The sequence below is a fragment of the Carassius carassius genome, chromosome 14 (assembly GCF_963082965.1).
Source record: "Carassius carassius chromosome 14, fCarCar2.1, whole genome shotgun sequence".
Lineage (NCBI taxonomy): Eukaryota > Metazoa > Chordata > Actinopteri > Cypriniformes > Cyprinidae > Carassius > Carassius carassius.
Window position 1 is genome coordinate 26,110,458 of NC_081768.1, and position 20,736 is coordinate 26,131,193.

The 20,736-nt window shown below is 37.5% G+C and overlaps 1 protein-coding gene across 4 annotated transcripts in view; it reads right to left on the reverse strand.

Annotated features, from left to right (window-relative positions):
* Positions 1–2,689: 2,689 nt before the first annotated feature.
* pde10a (phosphodiesterase 10A) overlaps positions 2,690–20,736 on the reverse strand; it is a 132,744-nt gene continuing 114,697 nt past the window's right edge. For all 4 annotated transcript variants that reach the window (XM_059566793.1, XM_059566790.1, XM_059566791.1 and 1 more), the window contains exons 13-22: positions 19,762–19,948; positions 18,215–18,357; positions 17,895–17,978; positions 11,436–11,586; positions 10,183–10,338; positions 8,447–8,619; positions 7,502–7,613; positions 7,251–7,331; positions 6,936–7,024; positions 2,690–3,645 (exon numbers count right to left, since the gene is read on the reverse strand). In XM_059566793.1, the coding sequence (XP_059422776.1) occupies positions 3,525–3,645; positions 6,936–7,024; positions 7,251–7,331; positions 7,502–7,613; positions 8,447–8,619; positions 10,183–10,338; positions 11,436–11,586; positions 17,895–17,978; positions 18,215–18,357; positions 19,762–19,948 (1,297 nt within the window). In that variant the 3' untranslated portion in view covers positions 2,690–3,524. The remainder of the gene's footprint in view (positions 3,646–6,935; positions 7,025–7,250; positions 7,332–7,501; positions 7,614–8,446; positions 8,620–10,182; positions 10,339–11,435; positions 11,587–17,894; positions 17,979–18,214; positions 18,358–19,761; positions 19,949–20,736) is intronic.

Sequence of the window (20,736 nt, forward strand, 5' to 3'; positions counted from 1 at the left end):
TGAATCTTCGTTCGCTTGAGTCTGCTCTTTTTAATGAATCAGTATATTCGGTTCACAAAACTTCTCTGAACGGTTACTATGAACGGATGGAGAGCTTGCACAAGTTTATGACAAGCTAAAATGAGGGTTTATAGTTTCGCACAAGATTCAGAATGGACTCGTCACTACTTCAGCATTGCAGCAATGATCAGGAGTTTATCTGACAGCTGGATTCCAAACAGTGTCTCTTTACTCAAGCATTTCTAACTCTCCTCTTTTAGGAAGATCCGATTCACACTTGTGTCCCATACCAGAGGAAGAGTCACAAAACTGAATGTTCATAACCGTAACCTTTAAATTATCTTTTATTAATTTGAAATTATTAAAAAAAACAAAACAAAAAAAACAAATACAGGCTAATTTTTTAGTATTACTTACTATATATTAATTTTATTAGTTAATACAATTGCACATAGTGCTGTTTCCATTTCATGTGAAATATGGATATACTGTAGGTGGCAAATAGAATGATTGCTGTCAATCTTTCCATGTAAAAAAAAAAAAAAAAAAAAAAAAGAACATTCACAGAATAAATATTACACAATTTGAATTCATCAGAAATATTTAATAAAAGTAATTACTGCTCTTACATTTAGAGTTGAGACATTTATCTCGGGCAACAGTATGCAGTTTCTCTAAATGACCATTTGCTTTATTTCCATAATGTACAATTTGTTCTGTACAAAGCAAAAATGCTAAACTTTGTATAAAAAATATAAGTTAATTTAAAATTTAACTCTAATTAACAAAATAACAATGGTAATAATCATTATATCAATAATATAATAGGAGCAATAATATTAATAACACTAATAATAGTCTCTAAACATAGTGCATATGAGGGGAAAGACAACTGGTTGTGGATGATCTTGGTGATGGAGGTGAGCGGTGCTGAACAGAGCCTCTCAACTCTTACTCCGTAGAAGATGGGGGTTGGTAGCATTACTCCAGAGCAAACACACACACACACATGCACTCGCATGCGCACGGGATCAGAAAGTGCATGACTGCCTTAGATAGCACCATTGGAATGTAGCTTACATCTCCAAACTCCAAGCACAACCACTGGAAGCCATGTTTAACATTCCCATATCCGATGGCGTACACACCTTTGGTACACTTACACTAACAAGCATCTTGAAGCAGTTTGTGACAGTATTGATTACATTCACTCATCAGTCCTGCAGTATTTACAGAAGGCCATCAGTCAGTCTCAGTTCCATCACTGTCTGCATGGACTGCGGGCGCCTCTTACAGATACAAAGAAGAAGAAAAAAATTAAATAAAGTTCAGCCATTTGAAACGAAGGCAAACATTTTTTTGGGTCGCAACTTGAAATTTATCTTAGCCTGCATTTGACAATATATTATGTAGAAGACATAAACCTTACTCTCCAGAAAGTGCAGTGGAATTGCCCCTTCACTAAGCTCCGCCCCATTACAGAACATCCCATAGAAACTGGAGCATAAAGCAATGAAGAAGTGTGACATTGCAAAGCATTATTCCTTGGCTGATTTTGTGTAAAGAATGTGTCTGAATTACACAAAATCAATAATCTTTGAAGACTTGTGAATCATGTTGATTTGCGAGTGAGAGTTAGAAAGTTTAATCCACAGTATTACGTTTTTAAGGTTTATTTAGATTCGGAAAAGAGAATGTAATGTGTTGATGTTTCTGTTGTCATTATTATATATTTTTAAGTGCTGTGGAAACTGATTTCGATCCAATTCCTTTTAAAGAAACCAAACATGCAAGATTCTCATAGACTTACATTAGAAAAGAGGAACAGTTTGTCTGGTTTCACGGTGGATGCACCAGTTACTAAGATAAGATTGGCCAGTCGTTTTTTGTTGTTGTTGGGGCATTTTGAAGAGGGTTAGTCCACAGAGTTAAAGGGATAGGTCACCCAGAAGTGAAAATGTAGTCATTATTTACTCCTTAATTAAACCAACAGGCAAAGTCAGAAATTTAATAAAATAATTTAAGTTTCAGTTTCACCAAACCTTATTATATGCCCTTAAAACACATGGAAAATGCAGCACGAGTCACATGGAATTATCAACCTGTCCTCCAACCAATACGCCCGTATAGGTCGTTTGTCCAAATCCCTGAAATACGACCCATCAGAGCGTATACTACAGTTGCGCCCCTATTGGCAAAAGGTCGTTTTCATATTAATGTTTTGTACTCTTTTATTTGCACTCTGATTTGCGTTTCGTGTAGCTCAGTTGGTAGATTATTGCGCTATACATTGATAGGTAATCATGCTATCATGGGTTCGATCCCAGGGAACGGATGTGCACGAAAATGTATATGCTCAATAAATCATAATTTAGCATGATTTCTGTGAGGGTTAGGTTTAGGGGTGGGGTTAGGTATGGTCATTCGAACGAATAAGCCACCTAGTAAAATATGTAGGAAATACTGTGAGATCGGTGTAAAAAGCCCACACATTGCATTTAAATAAACTTGCGTTTTGATTGGTAATGACGTTATACGTCATTTCATGACGACAGACGCAACGCGATACTGTCATTATTTTTACGCCCGCTAGAGGGCGCTTAACTTTAAAACGTAAATATAGGTCGTAATAAGGTGCTGGCACAAACGACCTATATGGTCGTTTTTTGTTGGAGGACAGGCTCCAGGGATTTCATTATTATTTAACCTTTGATTCCTTATTTTAAATGTCAATAGCGCTATGATCTTCAACGGGTTAAATTCATACCAGGTCGGAAGATGCTGCAGATCTCAGTGAGGAACACCGTGACTTGTGTGTGACTCCAGTAAGATTCAGAGGGAAACTCATGCCGTCACAAAAGCTGTTTGCTTTGGAAGGACGCGCTTTAGGGGATTTTTGTTTTCAACTCCACTCAGAATAGGCTGTATTTCTTCATTCAAGTACTGCAAAACATTTTTGCTCGAAATATTATATAAAACATCCATCAGACGTCAGGTTTACCGTGCCTCATTCACCTCAACTGCGACAAAACATTCTCTCTGTCTGTCTTAGAAAATAAATCCACTCAAGTAAGCTTTGTGTATTTTGACCACAGCAGGATAAAAAGTACCATTTTAAACTTAGTCACGAGTCACCCAACCAGATCGTAACTCGGGTTGGTATTTAAGGCATCTTCAAATGTAAGACCACGAAAGAAACTGAAAAATAATAAAATAAAATAATAATAATCTAAGCAAAAAGATGCTGAAGCAACCTCCTAAGGAAAAGTACTGCCGTTCTGCTGAAGTGAACCCACACAGAGTGGACTTGAGTCCCAGCCATCGACGAGGGTGCCCTGATGTCATTAGAGTGTACGCCTCCGTCACCCACTGAGGTAACATTATGTTTTGTTTATTTGTCTGAATGTATCCTTCCCCGCCTGCCCTCTGCGCTTCCTCCTGTCTCTGCAGGAAGTGGCACTGTCCACAGGAAGTCCAGTGTTCTGGCAGGGTGTAGGTGGTGCTGTGGGACAGGTGCCACAGATTCAGTTGTCCACTTTTACTGGTCCACTGTCTGATGTCTCGCTCAGCTCGGCCTCTTCAGTGGAAGCCCACGCAGAAGTGTCCTCTCCTTGCACGATTCGTTCCCATTGGGCCAGGTTTTCCCTGCAAACACAGAGAGCTCTTCACATTATCACAGCACAAACACAACAGTTGGTCTACAGCTTAAATGTGGCAAAATGATTACAAAAAATCCACAAATTAAGTGACTAAAGTGAGAAGTAGCATGTTTTGCTTTCACATTTTCACCTCTGAACATATATAATATATATATAATATATATATGAACATATATATATATTTTTTTTCTTTAACATAGCACAAAACTATTAGAAGAAACGTTTCTTGAGCAGCAAATCAGCATATTGGAATGATTTCTGAAGAATCATGTGACACTGATGAAGTAAGGATGCTGAGAATTCAGCTTTGCATCACAGGAATAAGCAGCATTTTAATATATATTAAACTATATTGATCAGTTGGTTAAATAAATGCATATAAGGTGAGGTAAGAGACTTTAAAAAAATATATATAATGAAAATAATCTTACCAACCCCAAACTTTTAAAGGGGTCATATGACGCGATTATAACTTTTCCTTTCTCTTTAGAGTGTTACAAGCTCTTGGTGCATAAAGAAGATCTGTAAAGTTGCAAAGAGTAAAGTCTAAAATCCAAAGAGATATTCTTTATCAAAGTTGAGAGTCATAACTTACGTGGGACAGAACACTATGTAAGTCTCCTTTTCATTCAAAGTTTGGTCCAATTTATCAATAAATAAATTTATATATATATATATATATATGATGAGGACTGTTTCCTGAACACAATAATGTAAATTATATGGAAAATAATGTTTTTTTGTTTGTTTTTTCCCTTAAACCAAATAAACACATTCCATTACACCAAATACACAACATAATGTTCTTTTTAGCAACGTCATATGACCCCTTTAAAAAGTAGCGTACAATTTTTAATATCTATGGCTATTAAAATATATTTCAATTATTTTTATTCAGAATTATTGCATTTCTCAGTTGTGCTCTGTTTGGTTATGAAGTATATGGTTAATGGTGATTTGATTAATGGTAACCGTTTTTAAATACTGAATATAATTCCTGTAAAAAATGTAGACAAACTTGAATGAATTAGTTTCTTTTAAAATCTTACAAATGCATTTATGCTTAAAGTGCTCTTATTTTGGGGAATGAAAGGTTCATATTTTGGTTTTGGGAGTCCTCAACAAAAGGTTGACATGCATGCAAGGGCAAAAAAATACTTTCTTTGTCTTATAATACGCATTTATTTTTACCTTATTTGCTCAACGACTCCCAAACGATTTGCTCAACTATTAATTTTTCTGAACCCCTTCTTTGTGTGACGCTAATCTGCTGTGATTGGTCCGATCGGTCTCATTTTCATTTAATCTTGCCTATAATGCCTGATAAAGCAGTGTTTGTGAGCGCAGTGCTGCTTTGTGGACAGCATTACCAGGGAAACCGCTATTTTTACCACTCCAAAAGCAGCACCTAGTGGCAAAGAATGAATTGCATCAGACCAACGCAAGTATGCGGGCAAAATGCTGTTTCATGCTGACGTCAACACGTAACGGCTTGGGATCTGTTTGAAAAATGACTCGTTTCAATGATTCAGAGCCGACTCATTCTTTTGAGAGACAAAAATTTTATGCACAGTGCACTTTCAGATTTAAAACTTTGCATGATGTTTTAATTCACTTATAGCTCTGTTAACACTGCATGAAAGGTCATTTTCAAAAATCCATAATAGGGGCACTTTAACTGCTTAAAATCTTCATTTTCAGAATTCCTTTTTAAGTGTAACTGTTTAAGAATTTCCTAATAATTCTCATACTTTAATTCATTTTATTTTTTATAATGGATAAAAACTACGGGATAATAAAATGTATATTTTTCATTATTGATTTTTGTCCATTTTATTGATTAGTTGTTACAACCCTAAAAATGCCATTTGAAAGCTGTCACTAGAGTAACAGAAGCACTGCTGTCAGGGCGATCTGACCCAGACAGGAAGAAAGAAGGTGGTAAAGTCTAAAACTTTGTCAACTCAATTTTTTTTGTCTAGGTCTGTCCTTTTTGTTCCATTTATATAGCATGTAGTCCAAAAACAGAGGGTGAAAATGGTTGTCTATTAGACTCTCTCTTTCAATTAGTGATGTTGATGTCATTTATTGGTCCCTCTCTGATCTCACAATGACCAGGCCTCCGGAGCGTCTGGGCCAGCTGCCCACACATTCCACTTGGAAACCTGGTGCTGACGCAGTGGCTCGGCTTTTCAATTGTGTTTGCATTCCCCACAGATCAAGGTCACAGAGGCTCTCAAGCATTCAACCAGTTTAGGGGCGCAGGGGGGAGAAGTTTAGACATGGACCCATCCTCACATCAGAACTAACCAATGGCTACATAATGGAAGTCGGATAATGTGACCAGAGCAAAGCAGCGCAATTAACTCCAGTTTAAGAGCGGGAAAGAAAATTATGTATTGTATAAAGATTAGTAATGTGTGCTAAACTTATTAAGCCTACAATAACGAAAGGGAATTATTCTGCTGCATTTTATTCAGAAACCAAACAGGAGCTTTTTGAACAGTGTTTGAAATGCAACTTTCATGCAACTGAAAGATGTCAAAAAACTTCTGATATAACAACATTACACTAGCTTTAAACATATATATGCCATATATAATAGGGACCAATTCTCACTATTAACTAGTTGCTTATTATTAACAAGTTGGTTGTTTATTAGTACTTATAAAGCACATTTTCTGCATGACCATATTCTACATCCTTAATCCCAAACTTAACAACTACCTTTCTAACTATTGATAAGCAGCAAATTAGGAGTTTACTGAGGCAAATGTCAATGTTTGTTAACAGTGAGAATTGGACCTTAAAATAAAGTGTGACCAATAAAACCATAGATATTCTTTTTTTTTTTAAATCTAGCATAGTATTAACCTAAATATGCCAGCAACATGCAGCTTTTACATTTAGTAATAATCTTAAAATAATTTAATTAAAAATCAATTAATGATTTAAAATTATATTCATCAGAACAAGCAATGCTTCCACTTAGTATTATTAGCATGTAATGTACCATAGCCACTTGGCGCGTTAATATAAAATTGAGGTTGATGAAGCTGATGTGCGGTCACAGTCTGCATATAGTGATTGTATCCATATTGAAGGCTCATCCAGAAATAAGTCCACAGTTTTATAATATTAGTTATACCAAGCAGATTTTGAAATCGTAGTCAATGGGTTCAATTTGTTTAAATAAAGTGCTTATGATCACTGATAATGATATGACAGCATTGGAGCATTCATGCAGTCAAACATTGTGTTGAGCGTGTGATTGACCTGCAGGCTGTAAGCAGAGGACTGGAGGGAGGAAACAGCTCTGACAGGGTTGTGTAACAGGGAATAGCCACAGCATTGTAAAACCCCACCTGAGAACATGAGAAAAACAGGACTCAGATACTACTGAACATGGAAAGACAATAAAAAACTGGCTTCTCAACTCAAATTTAGCATTTGCTCTACAAGTAAATATAACCCCTAACCTAACGCTGCCTGCCTAGGCAACTTTTAAGGCACACTTTTGACATGAAGGCATGGGATATAAAAAGCAACGTTCTTCTAGGAGCTTGATAAAGACAGAAAGTTCTGGTTTACCTGTCCTTGGGGAACCTCATCCTTTTTATCTCTGTCCATCATAGGAATGGGCTGCATTCCAATCTTCTTCATTTCATCCCCCTATCATTAAAAACCAGATCAACAGTTTGACTGAATGTCCTTCAGAGATCTGGCCTGAAATTTGACATACACCTCAAAACAATACAGGGACCTGTATGATGATTTACTTTATTACACAACATTGTTACGACAAAAAGATTCATGCTTGGCTTACAATGATTAAAGCTTACCTCAGTCCAGAACTCTGCATAAATGTCATTTGCTGTGAGTCGTGTGACGGGCCACAGTTTGGTCACAGAGCAGAGATCACAGGCCGTCATCATCAGACCGATCACGCGGTCCCTGCGGTGGACAAATAATCAACCAGCAATTCATCAACGGGATCAGATCAGGCTGTGAGTTAATTACATTTACTAGGAATTATCTACATTAAGATCTATTGCTTTGCTTGAATGAAGTTGTAATATGTTTAAAAAATGGGTCATATAGCATTAACATAGCACCCACACAATAAATGCTGGGACAGAACATTATGTAAGTCTCCTTTTCATTCACAGTTTGGTCCAATTTATCAAAATTTATAAATATAAATATATATATATAGTGAGAAATTAATACATAGAGCTTTTAATTTACTCTTATTTAATTTAATAGTGTCTAAATGCATTATGATAAAGAGATTTTTTGAAGAAATGTGCTTAATTGAAAATAATTATTGAAAATAAACCTATTGAAAACAATGTCACAATATAAAAAGCAACAACAAAATAATTAAATAGTAAAAAAGAGGCAATATATATATATATATATATATATATATATATATATATATATATATATATATTCTATGTTTATTTTAAAGTGACAGTTACATTTTACTTGTATTTACTTTAGTAATAACAGAAAGTTATGCATAATTGAAAACAGCTAATCCTTAACCAAAACTTTTACCCTGTAGGAAGTACATGTAGTTAACTAATTTAACTAAGTACTTCAGTATCTCACCTTCAAATAAAATGTAACAGTTTTTGTGAAATTCACTCAAGCAGTATGTTACTACTTCAGTTTAAACACAGCCTTTGACATTGTTTCGGTCGATCCCTGAAAATATCTCTTAAGTTGAGGTAAGATTTACAGGAGTTCTGTGATAAAGGAGGTGCACTATGACCTCTGACCTGTGAGCACGGTTGTTCAGGTCCAGCGCCCCTGCGGCCAGCAGTTCAGCCAGCTGCTTGCGGTTGCCAAAGTACAAGGCGAGGTCTGTGGCGATGATGGCCTTCCTGATGATCTCCAGCACCTGCTCATACTCACTGGAAGTCAGGTTGGAGAAAATATTGTGCCCTTCCAGCTATGGGAAAGAAAGAGATCAATAAAAAAGCAAAAGCTCCACATATGGGGCGTCTGGCTCTGCTGGAGAGTTGCAGCAAAGCTGAAGGGGATTCCAAGCGATGGCTGACAACCAAGTTTGTTTAAGATGGGAAATTTCTTAAATATTGGAATGAGAAAAAAATAAACATTAGACCACAATTCTTTTTTTTTTTTCTCAACCTAATGCGAACTGTATTCAGCACAAATTTTGGGGGCATGTTTGTATTGATACCTGATTTGTAAATAAATGGCACTACCACGTGGATGCTTCCTTGTATCTCAGCTTGTGTCAATATGACATTTAAAGACAATGCCATGGTTTCTGCATGCAAGGCACTAAAGGCAAAAACATTGTTTTTGGTCGATATTATGTAGGCTATTTGGCATTTTAAAAACAGTTGTTTCAGACTAGTGGAAAGAAAACATCAAATATACAATTTTAAGTGTTTATTTTATTCATGTTATCCATTATATTGCACCTCTTTAAATGACATTTTCTTAAAATGCAGCTTACTGCATTACAGCATTTGGTGAATGAAATTTACCATATATTCCTATCTCTGTATTTATTATTTTCTATATTTTGATATTAAGAATGGTTTTACAGTGTGGTTTGGTTTCGTCATAGATAATTCACCTGATTTTATTAAAAAAAAAAAAAAAACCTTTTTTCAGGCTGTTGACAATATTTCATGTTATTAAATGTATCTGTAATCAGATTTTTTTTTAAGTAACTAGTAAAGTAATGTATTACTTCTAGATAAACAAGAAAATATCGAAGGTTGGTTTTTCGAATAAGAAATGCAAGTTACTTTGTTTTCTGATTTATTTTTTGACTCTTCTTCTGTCCCCATGTTCAGATATATTGGGAATGAGGTGCAGACGCACTTCCTTTAGGCTGAAGCTTATTAATTTAACTTTTGGAGTAAAACAGCCTTTATATTTGCCACAAATATCACTTTTGCCTTTTTTGTTATTAAAAATAAATAAGCAAACCAAGCTAATATGACAAAGAGTAATGCAAAAACAATGTAATGCATTACTCTTAAAAGTAACTTTTTCCAGCACTGGACTCTAATAGGCCAACAAAATGAACAATTTATTTTGAAACTGGCTTTATCAAGTCTTCGAATTTCTGTTCTTGGAATGTATGCAAATTAGTGCATTTTTAATTAGATAGTGCCCTTAATTACATATTTAAAGACAACATTTCAGAAACCTTGCAATAAAAAAAATGTTTGGAATCCTTAACATAATCAGCATAATCAACTGGGTAAGTATAGTGATATCTTTTTTTTCCCTTTCTTTTTTTTACATTATTCAACAACATTTAGCAAGGACTATAGCTTTAAACAACAGACATTGAAATCATATATAAGACCAGTGCCCACAAGCTAATTTTATATCATAAGTGATATAGTCATTGGAGAATCTTAGGGAGTCTGTGCCCATTTTCGTGCCACATAACAGGTGGGTGTATCTGACCACATTTAGCTTGTCTGAAACTATCGTACTGAGCTGGTACAGTGTGTAGGAGCTTTACCTGCAGGATGGACACCGTCTGTGAAAAGTGATGCTGTTCCATGGTGGATGTGGAATACAGGGCAGCCAGCGGATGATCAAACTTCTGTAGATAACTGTTACTGTAGCCGCGGTGGTCGAGGTCATGACATAAGCAGGCAATCAGCAAGCCTTTCCTCTGTTTGAGAAGACATAAGCAGGGAAATGGAGTTAAGTCACATCTTCTAACTACATTTTTCAGTGACACTAAAAGGACTGGTTCACACCAAGAATGATAACGACAAAGATAACTATAATGTTAATGGCACACTTTATTTTAAGGTCCAATTCTCGCCATTAGCAAACCATTTTGTGGTAAGGTTAGTTTAAAAGGGGGTTTAAGGGGTAACAGTATAATTACAGATGTGATTACATGCCTAAAGAGAGCAGCCTGGACAATAGAGTGCAGCTGGAGGAAAACAAAACTAGAGGTATTTTGTATTGCTTGGCAGGAAAGTACGCTATCCTAAAAAAAAACATTAAAAACTGCTAGATCTGATTACTTTTCATCTCTTTTAGAAGAAAACAAACATAATCCCAGGTATTTATTACAACACAGTGGCTAAATTTACAAAAATAAAGCATCAACAGGTGTTGACCTTTCCCAACAGCACAGCAGTACTGCCTTTATGAACTACTTTAATTCCAAGATTGATACTATTAAAGATAAAATTGTAACTGTGCATCCGTCAGCTATGGTATCTCATCAGACCCCTGAGGAACAATTCTACTCATTCTCTACTATAGGAGAGGAAGAATTGTATAATCTTGTTAAATCATCTAAACCAACCTCTTTTAGCTCCTAAAAGAGGTGATTCCAGAAGTCAATGAAACCATAAAACCTAAAAAAGCATGTAATAACCTACTGTACATAAAACACTGGGTGGTTGTTCTGCACACTTAATACACTAACTCCATCTAGTCCAAAATGCAGCAGCTAGAGTTCTTACTAGAACCAGGAAGTATGACCATATCAGCCCAGTTCTGTCAACACTACACTCACTACACATTTTAAAATATATATAAAAAGTTTGATATGCAGGTATTTATATAAATATGACTAAAAGTAGAGTGAGTGATTTCTGAGAGACTAGCAATAGCAACCTAGCTTTGAAAGCATAAGATCCCACCCTTTCTGCAAATCACTCTCCAAAGCCATGCCTTAGATGAAGACTTATTTGAAATAAATCACTTTTGTAAGTCCACTTCAAATGCTAATGTGAGAATGACACTGACCTCAAGCTCAGTGAAGATCCCAGTGGTCTTTTGAAGGATGGCATACATGCAGTGTGCCACTGTCACAGCGTGTTTCCAGTTGTGATATGGAACTCGTCTGTAATTTTTCCGCACTGACATAGTGAAGCGACACAGTTTCTCCTGCTCAAAGCTTTAATAACACAAAGAAAGTGTTATTGTAAATCTTTGCCTTGTCATAGCAGCTGTACATGAGTGTTTCTTCATCTATGGGCAGAATACAAATGATTGATTTTTTTATTAAGACAATATATTTAATCTTATTGTTATATGGAGGTTGTTTATTTTTATTACTTAAATGCCTTTAATGTATATATTTTATTGTTAAACCACGGTCCCAGACCTAGTTCTTAAATGAAAATCATTATAAAATATAAATAATTACATCATCATTAATCATAGTTCAAGGAATTTAATTAGATACACAAATTATTTAAATATATTTTATGCAAATGATTACCCTGTCATTTTAATATAGCCTAAATAAAGATTTTAGTTAGTTTACTAAAATTATGCAAAATGTAAAAGATGTCATAGGGTACATATGTAACCATGGTTCCCTGGGAAGGGAATGACTTAACTGCATCCTCTAGAGGTCATTATGGGTGAACACCTTCAGCGTGACCGGTGCCTAAATCATACATCTAAACACGACAATAACATTGGATTGTGACAGCCTATGATGTCATTACCCAGTACGACAACAATATAAAAGTGGGCCGGGAGAACACGTCATCCACTTCTTCATCTGAAGCTTGCATCTGAAGCATGGCAAGGAATCTTGGCAAGGATGCAGTGTCTCGTTCCCGTCTCAGGGAACCATGGTTACATATGTAACCTGAGACATTCTCTTTCGAGGAAACTTTGAACTGTGTCCTCTTGAGGTCGCTATGGGGAATTGTATGCCCATGCTGCCATGCTGAGTATGCCAGAAACCACTACGAGCATTAAGTACCAACTCTACCTAAGTACCACTAAGTACCAACTCTGTTCAGTTGCTTTGACACAATCTGTATTAAGTCTGTGTTAAAACCGCTATATAAACAGAGATGTATAAAGTACTAGAGACCCAGACTTGAGTAAATGTACAAGTGCTCTATCAAAAAAATGACTTGAGTAGAAGTTGAAGTGCTCTTTAAGCATCACACTTAAGTAGAAGTACTAAAGTATTCAACATTTTTTGTACTTAAGTATTGCAAGTAGTCTATTTGAAAATTTACTACTCAAGTACTGAAAGTAAAAGTACAAGTATTGTGTTATGTAGTTATTAAACAAAGTAGTCAAAAGTTTGAACATATTGTTTTTACTATTTCAAATGATTAACCTAAATGACAATCACAATTCCTTTGACTGTAACTTTTTACTTTAACTTTTAGTTCGCCCAATTTGCAAAATTATGTCATTAATAACTTACCCTCATGTTGTTTCAAACCCGTAAAACCTCCGTTTATCTTTGGAACACAGTTTAAGATATTTTAGATTTAGTCCGAGAGCTCTCAGTCCCTCCATTGAAGCTGTGTGTACGGTCTAATGTCCATGTCCAGAAAGGTAAGAAAAACATCATCAAAGTAGTCCATGTGACATCAGAGGGTCAGTTAGAATTTTTTGCAGTTCAAAACAAAGCAGTTTGTGATATCCGGTTCGCGAACGAATCATTCAATGTAACCGGATCTTTTTGAAACAGTTCCCCAAATCGAACTGAATCATTTTAAACGGTTCACGTCTCCAATACGCATTAATCCACAAATGACTTAAGCTGTTAACTTTTTTAATGTGGCTGACACTCCCTCTGAGTTAAAACAAACCAATACACCGAGCCGAGCCAGATAATGAACAAAAGACTGACTCGTTCACGAGTCAAGAACACTGATCTATATATATAACTTATATTATAGATCAGTGGTCAAGAACCGTTTCTGTCAGACGTGTTCGATTCGAGAACCGATGAGCTGATGATACTGCGCATGTGTGATTCAGCGTGAAAGCAAACCGAAACACAGAGCGTCTGAACCGAACTGATTCTTTTGGTGATTGATTCTGAACTGATTCTGTGCTAATGTCATGAGCCCAGGTAAACCGAAGGCTTGCAGTCAACGCCAATGACGCCATTACGTCGAGCGCAAAAGAACCAGTGAACTGTTTTCTTCAACTGGTTTATTGAATCGAACTGTCAGAAACAACTACTGGTGATCCGAAAACCGATGCAACCGGTTCTTGACTCGTGAACGAGTCAGTCTTTTGTTCATTATCTGGCTCGGCTCGGTGTTCATCTCTCTCTTCACAGCAGTTCAGTCAGCACGCGCAGTCTTCTTAATCGCTTGATTCGCTCAATGATGAACCTGCCATCTACAGTTCTGTTTGTAATGGAATGATTCGTAACATTTTTATAATTGTAACGAGTAACGATGCAGCACATAAAAAAAATATCGGAGTAAAAGTATTAAACTCATCGAAAATATGTACTGAAGTAAAAGTGGAAGTAGGAGAAAAAAATAATACTCTAGTAAAGTACAGATCCCACCATTTAGTACTTAAGTACAGTAGTGAAGTAGTTCTACTTCGTTACTATACATCTCTGTATATAAATAAAGGTGACTTGACATGAGTTGCACCTAGGACAGGGTGTCAGTGACATTATCACCTTGACGGCTGTCAGTGACATTATCCCCTCTGACCAAAAGGAAGGAACGTGCTAATAGATAACCCTCTAGGGTGAGTGAAGCACTGCTGAGCTCACCAAGAGAACAGCCTAATAGGGAGGCAGAGTCCTGACATGCTACCCAGCGGATCTCACAGAGTAAAGGATTCGACTCTTCAATGAGAGGGACTCAGTTGCTCAGAAGGGAGCAGCGTCATCACAAAAGACCCTCCATGGTGAGGGAAGCACAGCTAGCTAGACCAAAAGAAGCAACCCGCCATGGAGGCAGAAGGTAGACCAACAACCTGGCACAGCTGCTGACTGGAGCTCTCTGGAGTGGAGGCCCAACTCTCAAAGTAGGAGAGGAACTTCAGACACTCGATTTTGGAGCGGCATGCTCATGGGTAACCCTTTATGGTGAGGGGAGCACTGCTAAGCTCACTCAATCAAGGAGGGCAGCCTAAAGGCTGATTCATGCTTGATGCGTCCGCAAGATCGCTTGGGTGCACGCACCAAATATGATGCAGTGTAGTGTTAGTGGAAGTTTGCTTTGAGTGTGCTTGACCTCATTTCACGTGGCATTGTACAGAACTTTATTTTTTACTTTCGGCACAGCTCCACTCCCAAAGATGCATGTGATCAAAATTAATTGAGCAGAACATGCACGTCTGTGCCGGCATTTGTGTGAAACAGAAGCAGATTGATGTTAAGTTCAAGTGATTTCTTTTTTTTTTTGCATAGTTTGTCCAAGGTTTTTTAATTAAAGTAGGTTTAATTTTTATTGTATAAAATAGAAATAGAATTAATTAAGATACTATTTATACACTAACGTTGTCTTGTGTTTTTAATAAACACAAAAGCTTAAAATTGTTTTAATCAGTTTGTACATAAAGTAATTATTAACTCATCTCATTTGATCATGCGATAAATCTTGTACTGGCAAATGTCTTTTTCTCACTCCTCGTCGCCCCCTGTTGTTTGTGAATGTGACAAGTATAAAAGCCTTGTCCCTTTGGGAAGGTGCGCATGCAGTCAGTGGAGGCTCGCAAAGCGGAGCTAGGCGAAAGTATAAATCCTGCTTAACACAAAGGCAGAGAGAGGCCCAATAACCTGAGGCTACTGCCCAACGGAGCTCCAAAGAGAGGAGGACCTAATAAAGGAGACCGCAGATGCTCAATTGGGAGTGGTGTGCTCAAAGGTAACACTCTAAGTGAGGGAGCACTGCTAAGTTCAAAGAAAAAAGCGAGAGCAGCCTAACGGGAATGCAGAGAGAGGCCTAACAACCAGAGGCTGCCACTCAATAGGGCTCAAAAAGCAGAGGACCTGACGAAAGGAGGCCTCAGACGCTCAAATGGGACTGACATGCTTAAAGGAACACTCAAAAGTGAGGGGAGCACTGCTAGGCTCGGCCAAGAGAGGGCAAACTATCAGGGAGGCAGCAAGTGGCCAAACCACCTGATGTCGCTCGCTGCCACAGAGCTCAAAGAGCAGAGGGCTCAACCCTTAACAAAAAAGAGGAACCCAGCTCGACTAAGGCCATCATTAGCACAGGGCAAAGTACCTAGCTCTCAAGAATAGAGAGGACTCACGTAATCCACCCAGGACTGGTGAGCTCATAGAAGACCTTCCTGCAGTATGGGGAGTATGAACATGTCCAGGGAGCAGAGGATCGCAGATGGTACATCAGAAATGGGATCCAGCTTAGAAAGGGATCACACATTCCAACAGGGAACAACAGGGTCCCAGCATAGAGGCAACTAACCAAGGAGGCAACAGGACTGGCCTTACACTCAGTAGAGAGTATGAATCTCATTTGACCAGGCCTACAGAGAACCTGTAGAGGCAACAAGACCCAACAACCCGTTCACGCCCACTGCTACTGCTACTGCTTCTTAGAGCTGAGGCACCTAGGAATGGTTTCTGCAGATGCACATTTCACTTGTACCTTAGGGAATGTGCATGATGGTCAAGAGGATGACTCAAACCTCAGGAGACCCCCTTGAGGCGAGATATGAGTAGTACACTTTCTGGAAGTAGACACCCAGCCCAGACATCAAGGAGCAAGTCATGAAGAATTATACTCAGGAGAAAAACCATTCATGGCTCCCGTGCATGACTCAAACTCACAGGTATCATCTGAAGGTGAAGTCCAAAGAGCACTTGGATCTGGACTATCAGTAAGGTAGTTCTATGGGACATAGAAACTAACCAAAAACATCATAGGTCCAGCATGAGAGACTGTAGTGTGAGCACAGGAGGCTCCTACCTATCCTCAATCAGGTGGAGGGGCTTCAGGGTAATTAATGGGAGGAAGATGAGAGCAGATGTTAAAACAGGGAGGGAGGTGAGAAAATGCTCAGGTTTAAACCTGGTAACACCTCCCTCAAATCTTGCCTGTAACCCTTTGGTACCCAAAGATGGGGGGAGGGGCGCAAGTCATGACACTAGTCTTCTGTACCCACCTCTGACCCTTAGATAGAGACAGGCCAGGACCCCTCTTTTGTTTGGGCTCAGACCTGGACTTTCGAGGAATGAAGTATTTAAAGGCAGCTAAGCGTCTTGGCCTGCTTAAACTTCTCGACTACCATCCCGATATCCACCAGGTTCACCCATACAGTAAATCCCTCTCCATAACCACCATGGCAACCATAGATTTGCCAATTGCAGTGGCGGCCTGCTTCGTGGCAAAGAGAGCAAGATCTGTGGTGCGACGCAACTTGCTGCTGCTGTGTAAGCCATGCTATTAAAAAAAGTTGAATCTTCAAGGGGTTTGGACTGCAGGGAGGGAGCCTTAAGAGAAGATGTCATACCCACAGAGAGATAGCTGGCTAGCGTTTCTTTTATAGGGGGCATCTTCTCATAACCGTTCTCAAGCATCCCCTAAATGTTGGAAATAACTAGTATGCTGCAACCTATAAATGGGATAAATATGGAGTTTTCCAAGCCTTCTCAATCTTCACATGCAGATCAAGAAGAAATGGAAGGCTCACTTGAGCTGGAGGGCTATGATCAGAAAGATAAATCTCATCCATAACTCAAGAGCGCAAAAGGGAAAGACCATCTCTTAACTCATCAGCCAGATGCACCTGCAAATCACACATGCTTATTTTCATCCGTGCCTCAGCAGCAGAGGGTAATGAAACCACGGGGAGCTGATGGCTAGCCCTCTTTCCTCGAAAAGAGAGACATATGAGAAAAATGCTCACAACGCACACAGATTGCCCTCTCGAGGACATTCCACACGTTTTTTTCACCCAAACAAAAAACACAAAGATTGTGTGTATCATCAGGTGTCAAATAACTATGACACACATCCACACACTTCTTCAATGCCTTACTAAAGCTCACCATGTTCTAAAGAGGAAAGACTTGCTCTTACTGGAATGTACGCTTCTAACAAAACAGCAGAGAAGATGAAGAAGAGGATGATGTGTTCTCCTGGTGCCCTTTTATACTTTGGTCATGCTGGGTAATGACGTCATAGGCTGTCGCTGACCAGTGTTATTGTCGTGTTTAGATGTATATTTCAGGCACCAGTCACTCTGAAGGAGTTCCCCCATAGCGATCTCTAGAGGACTCAGTTCAAATTCCCTTGGAAGAGAACTGCTTTGATTGTTTGCATGTAGGATAACATACAGTACTGTCTAACAATTTAGCCTTAGCAAGACGTTTTATTACAAACAAATATTATGCCATTTCCTCCACTGCTATTTTTTACTACACATGCATTAGTTTCTCTTCCTGGTTCAAGGATAAGTTGTGAAAAAAACACAAAGAGCTCTCAGAAATCGATATTTTCTTACCTGGTCTTTCCACATGAATTGTGAACCATGTATACAACTATTGCTGGCCACAGTTCCTCAAAAGGAGCAATGTCAAAGTGAAACCTTAGACAAAAAATATGACAGTTTGTTTGCAGTGTGTCCTTTTTTTTTTGCTTTTAAAAACAAGTATTTCAATTACCTAACTGTAATAAGACAAATTATGCTGTTAGTACCTATTCCACAGCCATTCAGAGTGGCTTGTCCACTCAGATTTTAGAGTTGCAAAATTAAATAAGTAACAGTATTACTGAAAGCCATTATGTAACAGCGATCTTCGATGCATGAGAGTGTAAACTCACAGTTCGATCTCTTTATATATGGCTGAAGGGAGGGAGAGCTGTGTGAGGGTCTTCCACTCCTCTGATGTGCAGATGCTGTGGTACGAAAGCTTCTCCATCGTCACACGGTAAATGCACTCTGAATGTCTTATCCGGTGATACATCTGAACACAAACACACATACACCCCATGTGTCTACGCAGATGCAAAATATACATGCAAAATAGTCTAACCATTTGAAAATAAAGTGGTTGTATTTATCTAAATGGATATTTATCCCTATCTATCTATCTATCTATCTATCTATCTATCTATCTATCTATCTATCTATCTATCTATCTATCTATCTATCTATCTATCTATCAATCAGCTATGGTTATTTAGCGTTAACCATTCATGTTAGCAGATCATTTCAGGAACCATAAAGTGGTAGCATAATAATTAAAGTTTATTCTTTCTTTAGTCTACCTCATATAAATCTGTAAAAGATTAAATAAATCACTGGCAAAATGTAAGCTGTAAATTCTGTCTAAATATAAATCCCATCAGTGGATGGCAGCAGAGCACTCGTGGTCTTTTAAATATTAACATTCCTCAATAATTTTAAAAGCTGCTATGTGAGGAGACTCATATGTTATCATTGTTGCCAGATTGGGTTGAAGTATTCCATCCCAAACGCTCCAAAACCTTCCCTCTGCCCAGAAAACAAACCTAAACCATTAACATTGTTTTTTTTTTTTTTGTGCGTGTGTGTGTGTGTGTTTATTTTTGTTAACAATTGTAACTGTAATTAAACTGTATTATTTACAAATTACAATTGAAGCTCTAGACAGTTACATACCTATGACTATTATTTTATTAATACAGTTGTCTGATTGATTTTATAGTCTCAAACATTCAGAAATCATGCAAAAGAAAACTAAGGCATTTCACTACGACAAAACCATGGTTAATTTTTGTTTTGTGTTGTGATGTCCACATGTTTTTGTTGAAGAAATTATAGAAGCACCAGCATTTCTATCGCAAAAAGGTGGCCAAAAATAGAAGATTAAGTGGATATTTGAATTAGCCTATATTTTTGGTCAATATAAAGGACTTGATTGTCCTGTAAGTGTAAAAGCAGCAACTACAAGGCCTTTGGCTCCATTTGCAGGCATTTGTAATAATATGTAATATACATAAATTGTATTGTTTATATATATATATATATATATATATATATGCTCATGTTTAGATTTCTATTTATATATATGTAAATGTTAATTTTATAATTAATATAAAACTAAAGTATTTTAGTAGCAATTGGTGGTTCCCCCTTGGGAGTTGGAGCCCTATGCAAACTGCGTATATTGTGTATAGGAAGCGGCGGTACTGGGCCAAACCAATTTTGACCCACAAATTAAAATTGTCCAATTAGGCACAAATCCACCCAATCTGGCAACACAAAGGACCAAGTGGCTGAAATCTGTTGTAGACAGTCCTCAGCCAGTTTCTTTCAAACATAACCATTCTCTAGGTGTTAATATAATCGACAGATGTTTTATTAAACTCCAGGCCCGCAGACTTACATTTGCACAGTGTAAGGCCAAAGCACAGAAGACGGCAAACATCTTAAAGTTGTTTTCATCAGTTTTAGTGAAGGCACTTCCTCCCAGCTTGTTCACCATTTGTACAACACCAATCACAGTCCCGCGGCTGACTATGGGCATGCACAGGATATTCCGCGTCGTGTAGCCAGTGTAGAGATCTACTTCTCTGTAAAAAGCAGAACAAACGTCAGATACATGCGTGTACACACACACACACACACACACACACACACACACACACACACACACACACACACACACACACACACACACACAACACACAAACACACAAACACACACACACACATAGAGATGAAAAACCATAGTGTTCGTATATGATTGAGTTAAACACACAACAGTTTCAAGTGTTGGCTCACATTATCATCTTGCAGATTTACTGTACACAAACCCAGAAATCCCTTTAATCTGACGTGTCCACATGTCCAACTCAACAATACACCCATTTCATTCATTGGCTTGGTCAATCTCACCGAAGGTTTTTTTTCCTACTCTCTACATTGATGGTTCTTTGAAAATGTATTTTTAATTGTATCTTATTGAGATGTTATTAGTTTGGTTTTAATCTTGGTGTTGTCTATTTTATCATGTAATGGTGGGTATTGTGTGTAGATCTTGTGTAATCAGTATGTTATTTTTTAAAGGAAAAACTTTAATTGTGTATAGTCAAAAGTCTCTCTCTCTCTCTCTCTCTCTCTCTCTCTCTTTCGTCTCTTTTTTATATAAATCAACAAACAATACCATGATGCATACATATTTTAAAATAATATATTATTACTTTAACATTAGTGTAAAGAGCATGACATTTTTTTTATCATGGTATAATGATCTGTATTTTATACATATAAAAATAAATTTGTATTAATTCATTTGTTTGTTACTTTTTATCTTTTTGTCTTTTTATATTGGATTAAAATATGGTTTGTGCCATAACAC